Source organism: Choloepus didactylus, chromosome 3, assembly GCF_015220235.1.
Source record: "Choloepus didactylus isolate mChoDid1 chromosome 3, mChoDid1.pri, whole genome shotgun sequence".
NCBI lineage: Eukaryota > Metazoa > Chordata > Mammalia > Pilosa > Megalonychidae > Choloepus > Choloepus didactylus.
In genome coordinates this window covers 17,987,309-18,006,077 of record NC_051309.1, presented here as the reverse complement: position 1 = coordinate 18,006,077, position 18,769 = coordinate 17,987,309, and the positions used below count along the sequence as shown (strand labels likewise).

The window sequence follows — 18,769 nt, the reverse complement described above, 5'->3', positions numbered from 1 at the left end:
AAGAAGTAGACCTGATTTATAACCATCATCTTTTTTTAAATTTCAAAGTCATTAACTTTTCTACACAAAAAGGAATGAGGAAACTTGGACCAAAAAAAAAAAAATTTTCAGTGAATAAACATACAAAAGGGACATGTTTTTGGATTTTCCCATGATAAACTAATGAAAGTGTAAGATAAATAGTAGAGTAGATAAATCTATGATAAAGTAATAAGTCCTTATAGGAGTAAAAAACAAACAGGAAAAGAAAACCTTCACCAGAGTAAAGAAAACAAGAGGGGTAAATAAAATAAAAGATATTGACGTAATCTGAAGTTATGGAGGGGAAAAACTCTAATTTTAATTGCATAAGTTCACCACTATCACATTTCAAATAATGAATCCATTCCACGTACCTGCCATCATTGTGTTTACAGACTCCCACAAGTTCATTAAGAGGTGTCATTGAAAATAAAGCATTGAGAACTGAGACTGCCACTTCAGAAGAATTTTCCACATCCAACCGATGTAGCAACTCTAAGATATTTCCTTCAGTGAAACGTAACCAGCCTTGGAGAAGATGCTTTTTCATTGCTTGTTTCACAGCATCTGTTGAGTCATTTGAAACATAAGTGAACAGAGTCTCCTTTTAGCTTCTACTTCATTTTGCTTTTTTATGAGATCAATGTTTAAAGTCAATATTTACATTACAAATGTGAGGACATTAAAAGGCAGAACAAAGTATAATAAAGAAAAAAAGGCTTTATTGACAATGAGAGTGCAAAATTGCTATGTACTTACTTCCAATAAAAATAGTGAAGTTCAGAATCAAACACCCTACAAAAAAATCCTTGCATTCCCTCTCCCCGGAATTCACTGGGATTCAAGTATTAATCCATACTGTATAATACCTATTACTTTACTTGTTGCCTGACTTTATCTACTACACGATTTTGTAGGACATCTGTTTCCTAAACTTTGTAAATATGATCTCAAAATCTAATAACATTTTATATATAAAGATGTATATCTTACCTGTTCTGTCATTAAGACCTTGTTGAAGGAGCATTACTCTCTGAGCAATGGACATAGCTCTCATATGAACCTTTTCAGCTAAAACCTTAAAGAAGGAACAATAATTTAAAAAGATGGCAATTAAACCCAACACAATGTAAAGATTTCATAACCAATCATATTCCTTTCATCTAAGAAAATTATCGAAAATCTCTAAAAAAAAAAAGTATCTGTAAACACTTTTAATGCAGTAAGAGTACCTAAATTACCTATACTCTCCATAAAAATCTGAAATGGGGAAATCCTTATCATGTGCCAAATATTTTCAGAAGTACTTTAGTGTAGCTTCTGGTCTAAAGAACAAGCCATCCCAAGATGCTGAACTTATTTACCTGATAAGCCAGCTTTCTGACAGCCTCTTTCACATCCCTGGTACGCCCTACAATTTTCGACAAAGTCTTTGCTGATGGTGCAATACATGATAACACTGCCCTCCTAACTTCTGGATTTGAATCATTTTCTATCAAAGTAGCATATGCTGAAAATAGAGTAACACATTTTTAGTACACTAAAGTAATATTAACTTTAATCCCAAAATAGCCACATTTCGATACTTAAAAAGCTTTTATCAAAAAAAGGATACCATTTTTTAATCTCACACATTTAATTTTAGGTGAAGATATTCCCCCCCCAACTTCCCTTCTAAGAGCAGTATGAGAAATTAGTCAATAGACTGGGCACAAAGGCTAAAATTGAAAAGAGAAAGCCGTAAAGTTCTTGGAAATTCCATTATCAAGATTATGTCTTTGCTACACTCAAAGATTTAGGAGAAAGTTTAGCAGAGCAAGCAGTTTATTCTACCTGATATGGCCTTAAGGGCCCATCATTTTGATTTTTAATGTGTACTAAAAAAGAAAAAATAACTTCCTGGTTTTACTCCTTGAAACAAAACCTACTTCTTATATTTAAATGTTTATTCTACTTTTACTACTCACATTTTCCCCAGCTTTATGATCAAGTACATGTTGACTATTAAACATGTACGTCTTATACAATATCATTATGCATATCCTTTATCACCAAAAAAAAATTAACTATACCAGTTATTAAGATTGGTTAAAAGGGATAGACACATCAAACAAGGAAATGGAAGGGTACCCTGATGTACCCAGTAATATATTGCAGAGTAAAATATGACTATCTTTATGCTCCCAGAGAAGATTTCTTAAATAAGATTAAAGTACAAATCATAAAGGAAGTGATTGATCATTTTGACATAGAGAATTTGTGTTCAACAAGACACTCTAAAGAGAGTGAAGGAAGAAGCAATTTAAAGAAGATATCTAAAATTCATATAACCAAAGAATTTCTTTTCAGAATATATAAAGAACACCAATAAATCAATAAGATAACCCAATAGAAAAATGGGCAAAACACTTTAAGAGGCATTATAGAAAAGAAATATAACTGGCTACTAAATGTATGAAAAATCCATAACAAGGACATATACTATGCACAACACTAGATTGGCAAGAGTCTGACCATACCAAATACTGGATATAATTTGATCAATGAAAACTTACATACTGCTAATGAGAATATTAATTGGTACAATCACTTTGTAGAATATTTTACATTACCTATCAAAGCTGAACCAACACATATCCGAAGAAGTCCACCCCTAGATATACAACCTAGAACAACTTTTTTTCTTCGTGTGATACTGATCCATGTTGTTGTGTGTAGCAGGAATTCTTCTACATTTCTATGTAGTTTTCCATTTCTATCTCTATCTAAATCTCTAATCTGTATCACAATATATTTATCTCTTCTACAGTTGATGGACATTATTTCCAGTTTGGGGCTGTTGTGTATATTCTTGAACATTTCTTCTAAAAGACATATGCACTCATTTTCTTTAGGGTAAACTTATATTTCGCTTTAGTAGATGTTACCAAACTGCTTTAAAGTTGAACCAATTTATGAATTTACATTCCTCCAAGCAATGTAGGAGACTCCGGTCACTACATATCCTCATCACAATGCTTGGTATTATCAGTCCTTTTACTTTTATAGGTGGCTGGTGGTATCTCATGGTGATTTTAATTTGTATTTCCCCGATCACTAATAATTTTGAGCACCTTTTCATAAACTTAATGGCCACTTTGACTTCCTCTGTTGTGTATGTTTTAGTCTTTGCCAATTAAAAAACTGAGATTGTCTTCTTTATTGATTTGTAGAAGCTCTTTTTTATTTCTGAATTAAAAATTACACTTAAAATTGTATTTTTGGAATTATTAGAATGAAATAAAACATTAACTGAGTCTAGAGCATGTATTATGAGTTTAGCTATCTGGCCTACAGGGAGTTGATAGAATGTATGCTTAAGCTACAGCAACCTTTTCCAGGACAGCCTACATCGCTGGTTTCCTTTAGATATGGTTCTGTATTTCAAACTATATACTTAATTGAGAATTCTAATTTATCCTGGTTATTTGATGCCTTAGAATATATTTATTTAATATAGGTTAATGAATGGACTAAATATGATCTGACAGCAAATCTTTTTTTTTCCCACTATTTGTTTCTTTTTTCATTTTTACAAACACACACCTCCCCTTCCACCATAACCTACAATCTGCTTCTATCTCTGCGGGTTTGCTATTTCTAGTCATCTTTTATAAATGATATCATACAATTTTTGTCTTATATGTTTTATTTCACTGAGCATGTTTTCAAGTTTCTTGCAGTTATAGCATGTCTCATAACTTCATTTTTTCTTGCAGCTGAGTAATATTCCATTGTGTGTATGTACCATATTTTGTTTATCCAATCATTTGTTCATGAACACTTGGGTTGTTTCCAGCTTTTGACTATTGTGAATAATGCTGCTATAAACACTGGCATACAAGTATCTGTTTAGGACCCTGTTTTCACTCTTAGAAAGACGGATAAACATTGTGTATCAGAAACTATGTACAAGACAGTTCTAGTAGCAGCACTGTTTTTAAGGGCAAAATAACTGGATATTAGAAGGTCCATCAACATTTGAAAGAATTATTAAATTCATAAACTAGAATACTACAATAAAGTAAAAAAATAAATGTACCAACATGGATGAATGTCAGAATCAGGAATAATGTTGAGAGAAAAGTCACAGAAAAATACATATAGAATGAATGATTCATACAGTATCTAGGATATAGTATGATAGGCAAAACTTAACATCATTTAGGAATATACACAGAAGGTAAAATTACAAAGAAAAGCAAGAAAATAATTAACTCAAAATTCAGAATAATAGTTACCTCTAAGGGAGAATGAAAGAGAGAAGGATGGGACACCTGAAAGGCTTCAAAGGTACTAGTGATATCTTATTTTTTAAGTTGAGTGGTGGTTACTTGGGTATTCGTTTCATTTTTTTATTTGAATTGTACATATATATGTGTTACCTATACTCTATCATATATATAGGTAATAGAAAAATTCAAATACTGAGAATTTAATAAAATCAACAAAACTGTAAAAAGGTTCAGGAAGATGCACATACCATTAACCACTGGGCAGTCATCATCTTTGGGATCCTGAAGTCGTGAAAGAGCCAGAACTGCCTGAATCCTCACATTTGGAATTTTATCTTTCAATCTAATAAGCATGGCTTCATTAATTTTATCAAACAAATCATCATCAATCTGGGCATTTTCTGGCATACTGCCCAAGAGCTTGTTTATGAGCTGGCACACTCTAAATCTGACTGCATTACTGCTTGCTTCATGAGACTGAAATAGAAATAAAGATTTATTTAGTCACATACCATTTCTAAATAATCACAAATCACTTGAATTTCTCTATGTTCAGAATTCAAGAAGTTACAATGGTAAATCATTCCTTGCAAAGAAACAATAAGGCTACCTTGATCCACATGCATACTAAATATACATTTTATATAGTCTTAAAACAGTCTGAAACAAGTATTTCCTAAATTACAAGAGCATATTTCTCTTTGTAGGAACTCTTACTTTCTTTGCAAAATAGAGAACTAATTTAAAAGAAATGCATATGAAAACTGGTTTAGAGGCCATTAAACATCTAATGCTGCAGGTATTTTAAAAGTCCACCTTTTTTACATTAATATTTCAAATATTTCCTATAAAAAGACACTTATACATAGGCATTTTGGGAACCACCAGATATTTCATTCTCTAAAATATACAAACTCCCATGTCCCTTTATATGGCAAATTTTTCCAAATACCTCCCTAAAGTGGAGTTTTCATAATACCTTTAAGAGGAAAGTAAACAAATAATTTAAAATGCCACCATCTTCCTCTTCATCATCTTCAGTCTCCGACTGGTGAAACGAAGTAACAAACTTTGCTGCAAACTCTATTACCCTCTCCACAGCTGGTTCACGTTTATAGACTACCATAGCATATTTAAGGTAATGAATGAACTCCTCATGAAAAACTGTTTTATTATCCATCTGAAAGACAAAAGAAACCCTTCATAAACTACACAGATAAAATGCCTTATTCCCAACGTCACCCTAAGACTGCTGAAAACACTAACTATAATTCAGTCTAACTAAAATCTTTATTTAGTAAATTCTCACTCAACCACACCAGCAAAGTGGAAATAAGTTTACACAAATTTCTCTCCAGGTTATAATTTACTTTCTCAGGGAGCAAACATTAATGTTGACAGTAAGAGGATTCCTTTGATTTTGTTTTCAATATCCTTGAATTTTCAGTATGCCTTTGGTATCAGTTTAGTAAAAACAGGCTTCTTCATGAACAAGCCAAAATCAACATTAACTTTTATATTTACTATATTTGGGGCTTCCTATCAAACAGCAGTTTCTTTTTGACATAACTTTTTCATCACATCTTATATCCGCAAGTCCGGTTATATTACTAACAATTTGTCTTGGACCTTAAGATAATTTATTTTCGCAAAAACCATTGTCCCAGTCTTCCCACGGCTCCCCTCAAAACAAAACAAAAGCAAAAGCAAAAACAGTATTGACTTGAATAAAAAGCGCCTAGTTACAATGATTATTTTGATATCTGGTGACTAGACTTCATTTAACCGTGGGGGCAAGGACGGAATTAATTTGGAGGAGTGCGGTTTTTCTGCTGTGGGCGGTGACCCGAGGGACACTAACTGCTCAGTGATTGCGTTCAGGATCCCCTTTGCTGCCCAACACTTGGCGCCTGGTCTCCTCGGTGCTTTTAACCCCACTTCTCTCCACGTTCACGGTCCGCGCCCAAGCCGTGGACAGCAGCCGCCCCACGGGAGGATCGGGGGTTACAAAGAAGCAAAGGCAGGACCCTGTGTGGACCGCTTCCGGGCTTCGGGGTCCCTCTGACGTGGGCTCGTGCCTGACCCCTCCGAACCTCAAGTCCCTCCGAAGCGGATCGGGAAGTTTAAACCAGCTCCTGAAGCTCCCGGCACGGAGCAGGCATTTAATAAGGGCCTTGCAGCCGCCGCGCGCCGAGGGGCAGCAATGCCCCCAGCATGGAGAATCAAAAGAAGCCCCTGGGGGAGGCTGGGCAGGGGAACCGGGGACAGAGGGACCGAGGAGGCGAGGGGCAACGGCAGAGAGCCCGGGAAGAGCCGGGGACCGAGGAGCCGGCCGTCCTTACTGTGTTGTAGGTGCGGCTCAGCGCCACCACCAGCTTCGCCTGGTTCTGGTGCGGCTGCTGGGCCAGCTGAAAGGCCTCCTTGACCGGCAGCAGCTTTTTCTCGGCTCCCATGGCGCCGGGACCTGACCGAGACCAGCCCTTCCGCGCTCTGCTACCGCCGGCCCACCGACCCAAAGCGGAGTTTCTTCTCAGCCTTGGCTAGCGGTCCTCGGAGGGCTTCGAGGCGTCCAGGGCGTGGTTACCGCCAGAGAGTTCAAAAAACTCCCGCGGGGCGGAGGAAGTATCGCGAGTCTGCGGCGAGCGCGCCAAGAGCCGAGAGCGGGAAGAGAGGGGTTCCCACACACATCCCTCCCTTCCCCCGCTACCGCACACCGTGTGGCGCATGCGCGCAGGATCTACCGAGGCGGTTTGGTGGTGGTTCGGGTTTTTCCAAGGCCTGGGGGACGTTGGCGCTCCCGGAAGTGGAGGGAGTAAAGAGGGTGAATCCAGTGATCTTGCGACAGGCGGGATGTAAGGTGGGCAGCGATAAGCCTGCTCGGGTTGTGCGGCCTGGCTTTAGGTGAGCAGGAAGGAGTCTCCAGGCTTGGGAAGTGGGGGCGGAGAGAGGGGAAGTGACTGCTGAGGACCACAAGCCCGGATCCTGCTGAGGGGGTCGATCACGGGAGAAGGGGTATGTTTCGGGTTACGACGAGGAGGGAAAGATAGAGCCTCCACGCCCAGTGTTGACCGAGAAGCACTCCCGGGTCTGCTGAAGGGAACGTCCCTAGATCGCCTAATGGAAACGGGCTGGAGTCTTTTTAAGGCCCCAAGTCCTCGCTGGGGGCTGGCGGGGGTTCTAGAGGGTCTGCAGGGGAGCGAGGTCGTCTGGGAACCTCTGCGAGGAGAGTTAACGCTTTAATTTAACCACAGCTGATTCTAGATGCAGCCGCTTTAAAGGCTTGAATTACAAATATGCGTAACAACAATGCAGTGAACAAACGAGAGCGCAGAAGATGAAAGGGCTTTATGATAGTGGTTAAGGTAAAGGAATTTGAAATGCTTTTTAGCAGGAACTAAGCCTTGAAACCTTTTTTTTTTAATGGAAAAACGAACATCTCCGTACCTACCGCCAGCTAAAGAAATAGAACATTGCAAACCTCCCTGTAACTTTTTGTTTTAGTGAATTACCTTCCCTCCCCAGAAGTAACAGCTTTTCTGAATTTAGTGTTAAATCTTTGCAGTGCAGTTTTTATGTACTAACGACATACGGGTAAATCCCTGAATAATTATTTTGTGTCGTTCTGCATGTTTTAACATTAGGTGAATATGCCCGTTTTCATTCAGTATTATTGAGGTTCTAAACAAGTTACCTCATTTAATCATTACCAGCAACTCCTATAACTTCTGCCTCCTTTTAAGATGAGGAAACTGAGGCACAAACTGTTTGATTTATTCGTCCCTTCTATGGCTTCATATCCCTAATTCCTGAAATAGTGTAGATACTCAAATGTTTAAGTAATGAATGTGGTGGTGTTTGAGTTCATGTTTTGAAATTATCAGGATGTCTAGTTTCTGAAAAGGCAAGAACTACATTCCAGGTTAAGACGCTGAAACAAAAGCATAAAGGTTCAAGAATGGATAGAATATACTGATAACATTTGTAATCTCACTATAGTTAAAGTGTAGACTGCCGGAAAGCTGTGATGAAAGAGAAACCTAGAAAGGGCATTAATTTTTTCATCAAGTACCAGAATATTATCATTTCAGCGTGTCATCAATATAAATTACTAATGAGATAATTTGCATTCTTTTTTCATGCTAAGTCTTCAAAGTTGGATATTATTTTACACTTACAGACCCTATCGTTTCCCACTAGCTGCATTTCAGGTGCTTAGAAGTCACATTTACCTAATGGCTACAATAATGGACAGCATAGAACTATTCCATACTTTGTTCTTAATAGAAAGTCAACTGGTTATATAAAAATTAGAGTAAATTGAAATTGGGGTCTATTTTTCTTAGTGGCCTTTAATTCCTCCGCTCTTTTTATGCTCTGGTGCCTGCTATCTTTGTTGCTTTGTTTGTCTATGAAGTTTCTGACAATATTATTTCTTTTACTGTATTTTGTTTGGATACCTAACCAAAAATGAGAGAAGACATCCTATCATGGTCAGTTAATGAGGGTTAAGAGGCATCTGGCCACTAGAGGTCAGCCTAGTTATATATTTGATTAGCTTTTTTTTTTTAATGATCTATCCCATGTTTTTATTCAGTATTTTTTAACAGTATAATCCATAAAATAAAAAAGATTCTAAACTAAACTTAAACATTATAGTCTCACTGCCTTTAAGCATATACACTTCCTGACATTGGTTTGAATGCTATGGAAAAAAAGAACAAATAGTAGCAAATGAATAAACACAGTTGGCAGAAGTCTTTTCTCGGTAAACTTAATTAGTTGAAGAGATAACAGAAACTAAAAAATATGAATAGTAAGGATATTCAAATTTTAAGATTGTCATTATTTAAAGATAAATTATACATGGATGCACATAGAATAGGGGTGAAAAATTATGCATGTGGGATGTGAAGGAGGAAAACTAGCAATGGGTTCGCACTAGAATTTAACACAAAGTATAACCGATAATAATCTTGTGGATGTAATCCAGTTGAGATGAAAACCATAAAAATCCAAGAGGACAGAACAGTTAAAAGCCAACAGCTGTTCTGTCTAAATTAATAAAATACTTACAATATGCAATATAGCTTGAATTTTGTTTATCTTCAGATTGAACTAGGTAATATTGAAAAATACTGAGATTCATGTTTATATATGGCTTTGGTTTCCACAGCTTCTTAAACATCAAGTTACAAGTAGTTCCTTTTGTATTGCTGTGGTAGCATCATCTACTGCTTTAAAAATTGTTTCCCTTTCCTTTGTCCAACTTATTACTGAATTACTTAAATATAATTTGAGAATTTTTTTCTCACTGGGAAAAAAAAAACAGAATATGCTTGTATAGTTGCTGCAGGTCTTCATCATTTTCTCATTAATTCTTTCAAATACATTTACTGAGTCCCTACTATGTGACAGAAACTGTGCTAGGAACTGGAATAGATAAAAAGAAGAATGTGTGAAAGCCAGAGAAATATTCATTAGAGAAAATTACTGGTCCTCAGTCATTTCATGTGACCTTATTAGCATACCTTAATATTTCTGAACCTGGACATGATCACTGACTTTTAATTTGGAAATCACTCCTACAGGATGGAGTAAATTACATGGTGATATTCATTTTTTGCTTTTTTCCTTTAGTACTATGCCTTTAAAGTCTATCTACATTGCCATATATACTTATGTGCTTCTATCACATTTTGCCTGTCCACTCTTCTGTTGATGGAGATCCAAAATGCTTCATACTCCTCCCTAACAAATGAAGCTTCAGTGTATATCCCCATACTTTTTGGTATTATGGAGGATTTCTTTAGTATATATACCTGTAAGTAGAATTGCTGCATCATGAGATGTGCAAATAGTAAATTTGACTAAGTACTACCAGATTGCTCTAGATTGCAGTGCTAGTTTCTGTATTCTCAGTAACACTTGGCATTATCCAGCTTTCTAATTTTTACCTAATAAAATTTTTATCTCTTACTCAGCATATGATTAATGGCCTTGGATTTTCACTACTATAAATTGGATATTATTATCCTTTGCCCATTTTTTGTTATTGAGATTGCTTCCTTTTTCTTATTGAGTTAACTTTGTTCTTGATGTCCTTAATTCAATCCAGAAATGGTTAATTTGATGTGATTGAATTTACCATTTTTCTGGTTTTGTGTTTTATACTTTTATTTTGGAAGTCTTTCCCTTGCCGTAATGACAAAGATATTCTCCTGCATTATATTCTATTAACTATACAGTTTTATCATTCCTGTTTAGGTCTTTATTCCATCTTTGTATGTGGCATGATGTAGGTCTCCAGTTTTCTTTTTTTCCATATAATGAGCCAGATTTACCAATATCATATCCTAAATGCATACATTTCCCCTTGATTTATGTGCCAATTTTATTATATACTACATTCCCAAATAATATATGACTGTTTCTGAGCTCTATTCTGTTCCATTGGATTTTTTTGTCTGTTCTTATGCTAATTCCACCTTGTTTTAATTTCTCTGGCTTTGTAATATGTCTTAATAGCTTGTAGGGCAAGAACCCCCTTTACTCTTATGCTTGTCCAGTTTCTTTAGCTAGTTCTGAAATTTTTTTTCTTCCATATAAAATTTAGGTTATAGAGTTCCTTAAAATTTTGATTAGGATTGTTTTGAATTTGTAGATTAATTTGGAGAAAGTTGACATCTGTAATACTAAGTTTTTCTATCAAAAAGCCCAGAATATTGCTATCTTAAGTCATCTTCTATCCTTTATTAATGTTTTTCTTCATGGAGATCTTGTAAATTATTAAGTAATTCCTAGACCCTTTATGTGTTTGAGTCCCACCCCCAACCCCCATTGTGAGTATACTTACATGATATATTTTCTTGTTAGTATTGCTTTTAAAGAAGTGAAGAGTGCCTGGATTCAAATCCTGGCTGCATCACTTACTAGATGTGCAACGTTGGACAAATAACTTAATCCCCGTCTGTAAGAAGGGGACAGTAAAAGTACCTACCTTGTAGAGTTGTTAGGAGAATTTTAAATGCATTAATATTTGTAAAGTTCCTCAAATAGCACCTGAAAAATAATAAGTGCTATATAAGTAATGAAATTAATGGATAGTCATAGATTGGTATCAGATCCAGGAACCTTGTTGAACTCTTTTTAGTAGTTCTGATCGATTATATGTTGATTATATTTGTTTGTTTATTTTTTTAGTTTGCTATATCATCTGTAAAGTAATAGTTTTCTCTCTTCCAGTTCTTGCTTCTCTCATTCCTTCTTATAACGTTGATGAGACTTTTCAATAAGTCAGATGTTATCAGTCATCATGGCATTGTTATTTAATTTCATTCTTAAAGAAAACATGTACAATTTCTCATTTTTCTCATGTTTGCTGAATGTTTTTGGTATATAAACTTCACCAAGTTGAGGAAGTTACTTTCTATTCCTAACTCATTAAGAATTTTGTATTATTTTGTTTTTAAATCAGAAGTATTGGTTCTTCTTTAGTCTATTACTCTGGTAACTTCTATTTATAAGTTTTATGAAGTTGAGCTATTCCTGCTTTCTTTGGATAAGCCCTACTTGATTATAACATTCCCTTTTTTAATACACTATTGGATTCTGTTAAATATTTTATTTAAGATTTTTGCAAGTGAAATGAGCCTATACTTTTCTTATTTTGTTCCTCTCTATATTTGTAATTAATATTTTATTATCTCATAAAGTGATCTGTTCTGTTTTTAATGTTTTCTGTTTTCTGGAATAACTTTTGTAGGATAGAAATTAATTTCCTTAGCAGTTTACTGGAACTCAGTTGTAAAACCATCTGGGCCTGGTGTTTCTAATGGGAAGTCATCTATTACTTTTCAGTTTCTTTAATATAGCTTGTCTGTTCTATTCAAGTTATCTATTTCTTCCTGCACAAATTTCAACATTTTATATTCTTCTGGAATTTAGCTGTTTCTTCTTAATATTCACATTTCTTAGCATATAGTTATGTTTTTTAATTTTTTATCTTTTTTATTATTTTTAAATTTTTTCCTTGATAAGGCTCACTGCTTTTTTCTTATTGACCTGTTCAGAGAACCATTTTTTAGTTTAATTAATCCTTTATAATTTTTTATACTGTTTCATTCATTTCTGCATTTATCTTTATTATTTCCTTCCTGTTTGTCTTTTGCTGTTGCTCATTTTCCAATATCTTGAATTGAGTACTTAACTTGTAGATGTTTAAACTTCTTTGTTTCCTGATCAGTATTCAAACCTATGAATTTCTGCATGGATTGGTTTGGCCATGCCCCACAAATTTTGCCTTATAGGGTTTACATTATTATTCAGTTTTGATAGTTCTTAATTTCCTTTATGATTTCCATTTTAACCAATGAGTTAGTCTACAAACATGGAATTATTATTAACAACCTTTAATATCTACTTTTATTGTCTTATGGTCAGAATATATAGTCTGTATGAAATTGACCCTTTGGAATCTAGTTATATCTTATGACCTAATATATGGCCTATTTGTGCTTGCACAAAAAGAATGTATTCTGTTTGGTATGGCTTGGATATATAATACCTAAATGTTTTTCAGGTTTCTTAAATTCCTGCTTATTTTTTTGTTTGAGCTATCCATTTCTGTGAGGTTTATTTTAGAATCTCAGTTCTATCAGGTTGTTATTTGATAAATTTTGAGGGTGTATTTTCAGGTTCGTATGTTTATAATGGGTATATATTCTTAATTCTATTCCCTCTACCAGTATTAACATCCATTTTTGACCCTTATGATATTTTTTGGCTTGAATTATTTTTTTGTTGGTTATTAAGATTGCTATTCCAGCTTTATTTTGGTCCATACTGACCTGATGTATCTTTTTTATATCCTCTTATTTTTGACATTCTATGTCTTTGCTTTAAAGTACCTCTTGTTGTGCATAGCCTATTGTTGAATCTTGTTTTTTTGTTTTTTTTGTTTTTAGTCTAGCCTGAGTGTCTGCCTTTTAAATGTGACTTTAACCTATTTATATATTTTTTTGTAATTACTGCTATATTAAGATTTATACCTGCATCTTCTCTCATATCTATAGAGTATGATCGTATGACCACAACTCTTGAGGTCTCACCAAGAGTTCTAGGAGCTCTACAACCAGAGCAGGGCCCTTAAAACTAATCCTGACAAGCACATTGAAAGGTAAAAAGATATGTTTCATAGATCTCTATTTTTAGATTTGGGCATAAGGGATCTGACTTTGTGCTAATTATGAAGTTCTTTCCCAGACATTTACTTCTGCAGACTGACCCATATATATACCAACAAAGGATTAAATGGTCCCAGGCTCTCCCTTACAATTTTGTGGTTGTGAGAGCCATTCACAACAAAAAAAGTAGGCATAAGTGTATGAGATAGAGATGGAAATCCTATTAGTCTTCTTGCGCAACATCCATGTTCGCACATACCCCAAAGTTAGATGGACAATAATGTTACCCAGTGTTTTCAGGCTTTAATGTCATGTCTCTAGTCTTATCATTCACAGGTTAAGACTACCTTTCCAGATAGCCCAACAACTAAGTCACCAGCTTCCAAAGCATTTGAACCACTCGTGGAAAACATCAGATCTTTGCACACCAGATGCTCTTGACAACTCGTCCTTCTCTCCTCCTATACAAAAGTTGCTGCACCAGCGGATGACGAAGCGGACCACTAAGCCTCTTTTTTGTTACCAAGTAGATGTAATATCACCGTCAACAAAACAGAGTGCACATAGTGCCTCTTCACAGTATCACTACCAGTTGATACGCTAAGAAAATCAGCTTTGCCTAGATGGGGACCCTTCTTGGGTAGCCAGGATTTGAAGGACCTGTGCCACTGGTAAGTGACTAACACTTTTACACACTGAACTGATCCTGAGAACTGAGATGTCCTCTTATTAAATGAAGAATATACAACATAATCTTGAAGAACTGCACAGTATTGTAGACCAGAGGTATATTGTGTGTGTGTAATGGACTGACAAATTAATCTCATTGAAAGGATTTTTAGTCCTTTATTTCTATTTACCAATATTGATCAGTGTTTTGCTGGCTTAGATTGTTACCTTTTTCTGGTTCCTTATTCTATTCTATTCTAATGGGTCCCAGAAATCCATCTCCTGATCCCCTATCAGAATCAGAAAGTGAGGAAGAAGAAAATGCTAACTACCTAAATGAGAGTTCTGGGGAAGAGTGGGATTCCTCTGAAGAAGAGGATCCCGTGGTGCCCAACTTAACACCTCTTGAGAGTCTTGCCTGGCAGGTTAAGTGCCTTTTAAAATATTCTACAACTTGGAAACCTTTAAATCCCAATTCCTGGTTATATCATGCTAAACTCTTGGATCCAAGCACACCAGTCCACATACTTCGAGAAATAGGTCTTAGACTCTCCCATTGCTCCCATTGCGTACCCAAACTGGAGCCAATTCCTGAATGGCCCCCCCTGGCCTCTTGTGGAGTCCCGCCTTTTGAAAAGCCACTTACAAGCCCTAGCCGGCTCTCTATAGATCATGCCACTCTAAATGGAGCACTGCAATTTGCTACTAGACAGTTGGGTCGAACTTTAAGTAGGGCCACCCCCCTACCTGAATACCTAAAACAGATCCCTAATTCTTGTGTTTCTGGTTGTTGCTGTGGCTGGCTAACTAAAACAGTTAAGGAAACAACTCGCACTGAACCCATTAACACTACTTACTCCTACACTGACTTCCAAAAGGCAGTCAACAAACTCTTAACTGCATCACTGTAAATGTCCACCATTTGCTCTGATACCTCTCAGAGCTAATTGAGAAAAGAGTACAAAGTTAATCATTACAAAGCTCCACTTGAGAAACTAATGCCTTTGCAATCAAGCTATCATCCCCTGACAAGTCAAATTTACCAAGTACTGAATATATGACTCATCTATAGAAAATGTACATTTTGGACATCCCCTTTGACAGCGGAAAAATGAGAGCTTCAGTGGAGAATTACTCGGAAAGGAACATATTACATAAGATAAGTTGACTGTTCTCCACCCCAGTTCTTCCCCCCCAGTTTATTCCACCTATCTGAATGGACTCTTAACTAGATACCCAATTATTAATGGGAAGGAAAAGGTATGCCATCACCTCTTTTGTCACCCACCTTCAGAACAGCCATGTGGAAAGTCGGCCACCCACAATAAAACCTTTCAGAACATACTCTGTTCCCACATGTATTGCTAGAGAGATGACTGGATTAAATTGAACAAATGGACAAAGGAAAATGGTGAGAAAAGTGGCAGGAATATGGTTTTCTCTCCCGACTGATAGATATGCCTACATATGTCACCCATTAGGGGCTCCTATTTGGGACCGGGGGGGAGGGCAGGGTAGAGTTTCAAAAAGATCTTGGGATAGGATTAAGAGCATTTATGCTTCCAGTGTTACCTTCTAATAGATTAAAATATTTCATCTGTATAAACTTTCCTGGAGCAGAGTTTATGCAGTTTTCACACATCCATTGCAAACTTTTCAGGAACCTTTGTAACTTTAAAGAATCTCACCATAAAAAAATAGCCTAATAAAATCTGAAGTTGAGTTTTAGCAGCATTGTTTTTCTAAGTAGATTAACTTTAGATTTCCTCCTAGCTGAAGAAAGAAGAGTATGTTCCCTTGTAAATGGTGTGGTTTTGTGTAGATAAATCAAAACATAGAAGTCATCATCATTAGCATGAGACCATTAAATATTTTCACATACCGTACAATAAAGAATGAAACCTGTGTGTGGTCCTGCTTGACTGAGCATCTAAAAGGAATCAGAAAACAGATTGTTAAAAGTATATCGTGTGTCTTCTTATTTTAGTTTTGCTTTTTCCTGCTCTCCATAATTAAGTGTTCAATGCAATGTGACATGAAAAAGATTGAAGTTGCAATGGAATCACAAATTCTATAAATGTATATCAACTTTAAAGATAGAAAAGAATGTGTATAACCTAATGATTATTTCTCCTGAGCCTTAGTTGTCCTATCTTAAGGAAAAAGGAAGGAATTGCAGTAGCTAGAAAAATTATTTGTTAGTGGAAAATTACTTACCTCTGAACTATATCATACTGTTAGTGTAACTGAATGAATCAGAAACTGTTCTTTTGTAGGTGTTCTATGAAATTGGTTTTATAAATGTTACAAGAACCTGTTTTTTGTTTTTTTTTTTTAAGGGGGAATGGAGGATGTAGGGAATAGGTCTTGAGAATTAAAATACATTGATGTTTATGGAACCATAATATGGTTTTCTATGTGTGTGTATTAACGTGCCTTGCTTATGAACTCATTTTGCTATTCACTCCAAAAGGAATCCTCTCCCCAGCTTCGCAGCTGAATAAAGCAACAGCTATGCACATGCTGAACAGAGTTGGTCATTTGTCTTCAACAAATGAAATAGATCCTGCTTTGCTTAAGGCATAGTCAACATTCATTAATTCACAGAGTTAATAAAGTATCTGTTTCTATTATAGATATATTCTCTCTCATAGGAGGTGACTTTGCAGCTCTAGAGAACTCTAGAGTAAACACACTTGAAGAAAATGACAGATATTCAGTCAAGACCCCAATTTAACCAATTTGTTTGTATATGTTAAGTATCCCAGGTTGCACAAAATAAAAGGTATTTGAATGAGCCTTAAACTTTAACTTCTTTTCATGTGCCACGGACTTGGGATAGAGATGAATATTACACTTTCACGCTCTTCTTATGGAGGCTTCTAGTTATGTGCAGTCACTGTAATTAGGATAAAGAGGGACAGATTTCTCCTCTATAAAAATATTTGACAAAGGAGTAAGGAAGCATCATTTCTAAACAATGGACATTAACAAGTTATTTAAAGGTATATTTTCTCTTAATGCTGATAGGCAGCGTTTTTTGTTTCTTTAAGCAGTCCAGACACCTTGAGCCCAGAAGAGAATCAAGTCTTTTAATTGCTTCTACAGCCTACAAAAAGGGAAAATTGAAGCATGGCAGGAGGAGAGTAAATGTCAGGTCCCCTCTAGGGAATTACCCTGTTGGAGCTCGTATCACACATTTCCATCTAAAAAAGTTTCTCTAGGCTGAAAAGAATGCTTTAATATTAGAGTAGACTGATAAAGCTTTTAGAAATCATTTGGATTGTTCCTTACACACTGATAACATAAATTCTCTTACATTACTTTTGGCTCCAGTGTTAGAGAAATCAATGTATTTCGGAGAAGCCTATTAGTTTCAAGTATCTCTTAGAAATTTGGTCATTCATCCAATAATAGTGTGCCTACTATAGTCCAGGCACTGGGAATGCAAGATTAAATAAGATACTATACATAGGAATTTAGTTTTAAAATATATTGAGCCAATATACATTACCCCAAAACTTTTGACCATTGATGCAATTTCTACTCTCTGAGATCATATTAAATAAAGCCAAACCTTAATCCTTATACTGGCCCTTTATAAATTTGAAAACTGCATATAGTGCAGGGTCATATAAAAGAACTGAACAGGACAAACTTCCAGGTACAGTGAAGATAAATATGGAGGACACGCTTCAACAACTAAACTCCACAGGGGTAGTCATCCAAGGTAGTAAGTAAAATGTATGGATATTTTGTATACAGATTTAGGTTGTATGTTCTATGTTCAAAAGGCAATGGCACACAAAGATCTGGATAAGATGTGCTTTGCTCGTATGTCTGGAATGTATAGAAAAGCCCCCCAAATCTGTATAACATCTCAGATTTCATGAGACTGTTATGCAAGTTGCTGGCATATGAATCTACCAGTGAGCAGTTTCCATTGAACTCAGGAAAATGGGATGGGCTACATTAACTGACAACAGTCACCAGGTATTCTGTGCCAACTTGCTGTTACCAGAAGGAAAATCTCTATGATAGTATCTTGCCAATTTTAAGGAGTTTAGTTAATGGGTACATGTTTCAGTCTGATCATTGGGTACAATCTGGCATGCTTTTCCTTTCATTTGGTGGCAGTAGTAGGTTTACATACTCTAAAGGTTTTGGAAGTGAGACAAACTGGAAAGGCAAAGGATGCCACAATGACCTGACACTTGACAGCTACCCTCCGACCTGTGAGCTGTGAGAGCTATGACCAACGCTTCTCAATGAGTTATGGAAAATGAATACCTGAATTAAAAAAAAAAAAAAAAAAAAAAGTAATTTAAAATAATGGCAACAGTACCAGGGTTGTTGCTTCTAAACTGGTTGAACAGCAAGCTATGACTAGTGAAATCTTGTAGGAAAAAAATTGAAATAGTTGCAGAGAGATGCCTTGAGAACATTAGGCTCAGTGACAGAAACTGTTCAGGAGTATCAGAATGTACCCATATAATGATAGCATGCAGTTGTGGAGTCACTTTTAAATGTTGGCAACAGTTTAGGGATGGATCATAGAACTAGGTTGACAGAATTTGGGCAATTTAATTAGGGAAACAGGTGATCCCAACACATGATATGAAA

General features: G+C 35.9%; 2 protein-coding genes across 13 annotated transcripts in view; one reads left to right on the top strand and one right to left on the bottom strand.

The window, feature by feature from the left end:
• NCAPG (non-SMC condensin I complex subunit G) overlaps positions 1 to 6,866 on the bottom strand; it is a 57,450-nt gene extending 50,584 nt beyond the window's left edge. The window contains exons 1-6 of the mRNA XM_037829472.1: positions 6,638 to 6,866; positions 5,275 to 5,475; positions 4,544 to 4,772; positions 1,386 to 1,531; positions 1,015 to 1,099; positions 396 to 588 (exon numbers count right to left, since the gene is read on the bottom strand). Of these exons, the coding sequence (XP_037685400.1) occupies positions 396 to 588; positions 1,015 to 1,099; positions 1,386 to 1,531; positions 4,544 to 4,772; positions 5,275 to 5,475; positions 6,638 to 6,748 (965 nt within the window). The 5' untranslated portion in view covers positions 6,749 to 6,866. The remainder of the gene's footprint in view (positions 1 to 395; positions 589 to 1,014; positions 1,100 to 1,385; positions 1,532 to 4,543; positions 4,773 to 5,274; positions 5,476 to 6,637) is intronic.
• A 128-nt stretch (positions 6,867 to 6,994) lies between these two features.
• DCAF16 (DDB1 and CUL4 associated factor 16) lies at positions 6,995 to 18,476 on the top strand. Of its 12 annotated transcripts, none has more exons than XM_037829466.1 (3): positions 6,995 to 7,196; positions 13,367 to 13,470; positions 13,814 to 18,476. In XM_037829466.1, the coding sequence occupies exon 3, from the start codon at positions 14,407 to 14,409 to the stop codon at positions 15,055 to 15,057; it is 651 nt and encodes a 216-aa protein (XP_037685394.1). In that variant the 5' UTR covers positions 6,995 to 7,196; positions 13,367 to 13,470; positions 13,814 to 14,406; the 3' UTR covers positions 15,058 to 18,476. The 12 variants fall into 12 exon arrangements, with proteins under 12 accessions (XP_037685394.1, XP_037685391.1, XP_037685395.1 ...); XM_037829463.1 differs by having other exon boundaries at positions 13,799 to 18,476; XM_037829465.1 differs by having other exon boundaries at positions 6,999 to 7,152; positions 13,799 to 18,476.
• The last annotated feature ends 293 nt before the right edge of the window (positions 18,477 to 18,769 follow it).

Excerpts from the sequence above, each read along its gene's own strand:
- DCAF16 (XM_037829467.1), top strand. The coding sequence starts at position 14,407 with ATGGGTCCCAGAAATCCATCTCCTGATCCCCTATCAGAATCAGAAAGT.